At 31.2% G+C, this 2,217-nt stretch overlaps 1 protein-coding gene across 1 annotated transcript; it reads left to right on the top strand.

Annotated features, from left to right (window-relative positions):
* Positions 1-802: 802 nt before the first annotated feature.
* On the top strand, positions 803-1,183 carry LOC110036839 (iron-sulfur assembly protein IscA, chloroplastic; the record flags this gene model as incomplete). Its single annotated transcript, XM_020741373.1, is given in 1 exon segment — positions 803-1,183. A coding segment is annotated over 1 exon segment (195 nt), but the record flags the coding sequence as incomplete, so codon positions are not given.
* Positions 1,184-2,217: the final 1,034 nt, after the last annotated feature.

Below are 2,217 nucleotides of genomic sequence, written 5' to 3'. Positions count from 1 at the left end.
AAGTTTAAAACCTAAGTTATCAATCTTCTTTGCCTTTTCTCCATCCCATTTAGTTTCTTAAATACATAAGCTATTAATCTTTCTATGAATCATAATATCAACTAATTTTATTAATTTACCATTGAAAGTACTTATATTCCAAGATCTTATCCTAATATTAATTTTAGTAGTTTTATGGACTAATTTTTTTACCTGCATCCATCCGTAATGTGTGAACCCTTACTTATTTGACACTACATCTGGGCGTCGGTGTAGCGGCCTGTACACACTTTTCACTGTATTCAGGCTATACAACATGTCGCTTCCAGAGGACGCCCTAGCACTTACACAAAGATCAAAATGATTCATGTCATTTTGATCAGTTCGACATGTTTTGCGCTGGCTCTCGACTAACAAACACAACCCTTCACTTTTTACATCCGGGCTTGAGACCGGTAATGACATTGTTTTCAAATTTACATTTATATCACCAAAATCTTTCATATCATGTCAAAAACATCTATCATTTAACTTTTAAAAAGTGAAATACATATTTCCATGCATATGTAAGGTGGGCATATATGTAAAAAATGCCACTTTTTTAACTTCTAAATATAAAATCTAGGTGTTATGATAGATTTGGTAGTATGAATATTGAATGTAAATTTTTGGTGTTAGATATTTTAATACATATGAATTGGGAGGTATGTATGTAAATGCCCCTAATTTTTTCTGTTATAATAACATGAATTTGCCCTTTCCTCAGTCCTTTTTTATAAATTCTACCCTCATTTACTCATGACTTCATTGCCTTCTGTTTACAGTATGTGATCCGAAGAGTCTTCTCTACGTATACGGCATGCAATTAGATTTCAGTGATGCGTTAATCGGAGGCGGATTCTCATTCAAAAATCCCAACGCCACAAAAACTTGCGGCTGTGGGAAATCTTTTGCTGCTGGTGCTGCTGCTGCTGAAAACACACAACTGACAGAAACTCTTAACCATTGTGGTTTGTAAAGAAACATTGTGGTGAAAGATTAAGGGTTTAGTTATGGTTTATATCCAGCTATTGCATTGCATGCATGTGGGAGATTGATTGATGTAACAAAAGTGTGGAATCCGTTTGGAAGCTTGTTTTAATGAATGCTTATAGTAAATACTGTTTGGCTGCTAAGATCAGCCATCTCTGCTGCATTTCCCCAACCCACTCCCAATGGGCAATGTAGATTGGTTTGGAGTGACAAATGATAGATAAAAAGATATGGTTGGGGTGGTTTGTAATATTTTAAAATGGTGGTTTTAAAATTGTGGTAGAGAATAATTTTTTATAAAGTTATGGTTAAAATTATATATATATATATATAAAGAAATGGCTAGAGGTTATGATATGAGCCAAGACCACCCCTCATATGTTTAATAATTCGAGTATCATACCTTACATTCGAGGGGAATCAAATCTCAGACAAGAGAGACTTACAATTGACAAGCAGATGCCCAATCAATTGAATCTGAGTATGAGGCGCACACACGTGTGCTAAAATGATTTTTTTTTTTAATTTTTATGTCACCTCCACCGAACGTACCTCTATATCTTGAGTCCGGACGTCCACATGATTAAATTTAAATTTATTTTTTTCATAATAATCACTTTATTATTCTTTGGATGGTGTACACTAAATTAAATTTAAATTTTAAAAGTTTTAAAAAAAATGCTAAATAGAATTTTAAATAAAAAAAATGAAATTGAAATTTAAAGTATGCCTTAAAACTTAAATTCTTATTACAATTTTATATTTATCTTTTATTTTAAAATCTATAACTTAGTTGCTTATGATTTGTACATATTAAAAGGTGTCATTATTTTGAATTGATCAGGTGAAACTTGCTATTTATAAATTTGGCCATCTCTTTCATCCATTTTTCAAATCTTCTCTCGAATATTAAAATTCGTGATAAAATTTCAACCCATATTTTTCATTTTCATCAAATTCTCAGTAGTTTAAATATGGAGCGAATAAATACATCGGCTCAATAGTTCAAACAAATCATCCGAGTCATTAATTTATAAATATCAATATTTTGAATGATCTGTATGTAATTATCCCTATTTTGAAAGGTGTCTCTTTTAATTTTGTTATTTAAGACCAACCTATTAAACATAAAAATGAGGTTTAATTGCGTTGATTACTAAGCAATTAAGTATTTTAACCAATACAAATGAGTAGCTTGTGTTTCAA

The sequence above is a fragment of the Phalaenopsis equestris genome, unplaced genomic scaffold, assembly GCF_001263595.1.
Source record: "Phalaenopsis equestris unplaced genomic scaffold, ASM126359v1 Scaffold211571, whole genome shotgun sequence".
NCBI lineage: Eukaryota > Viridiplantae > Streptophyta > Magnoliopsida > Asparagales > Orchidaceae > Phalaenopsis > Phalaenopsis equestris.
Note: the sequence above shows the minus strand (reverse complement) of the source record. Positions and strands in the feature narration are given on the sequence as shown.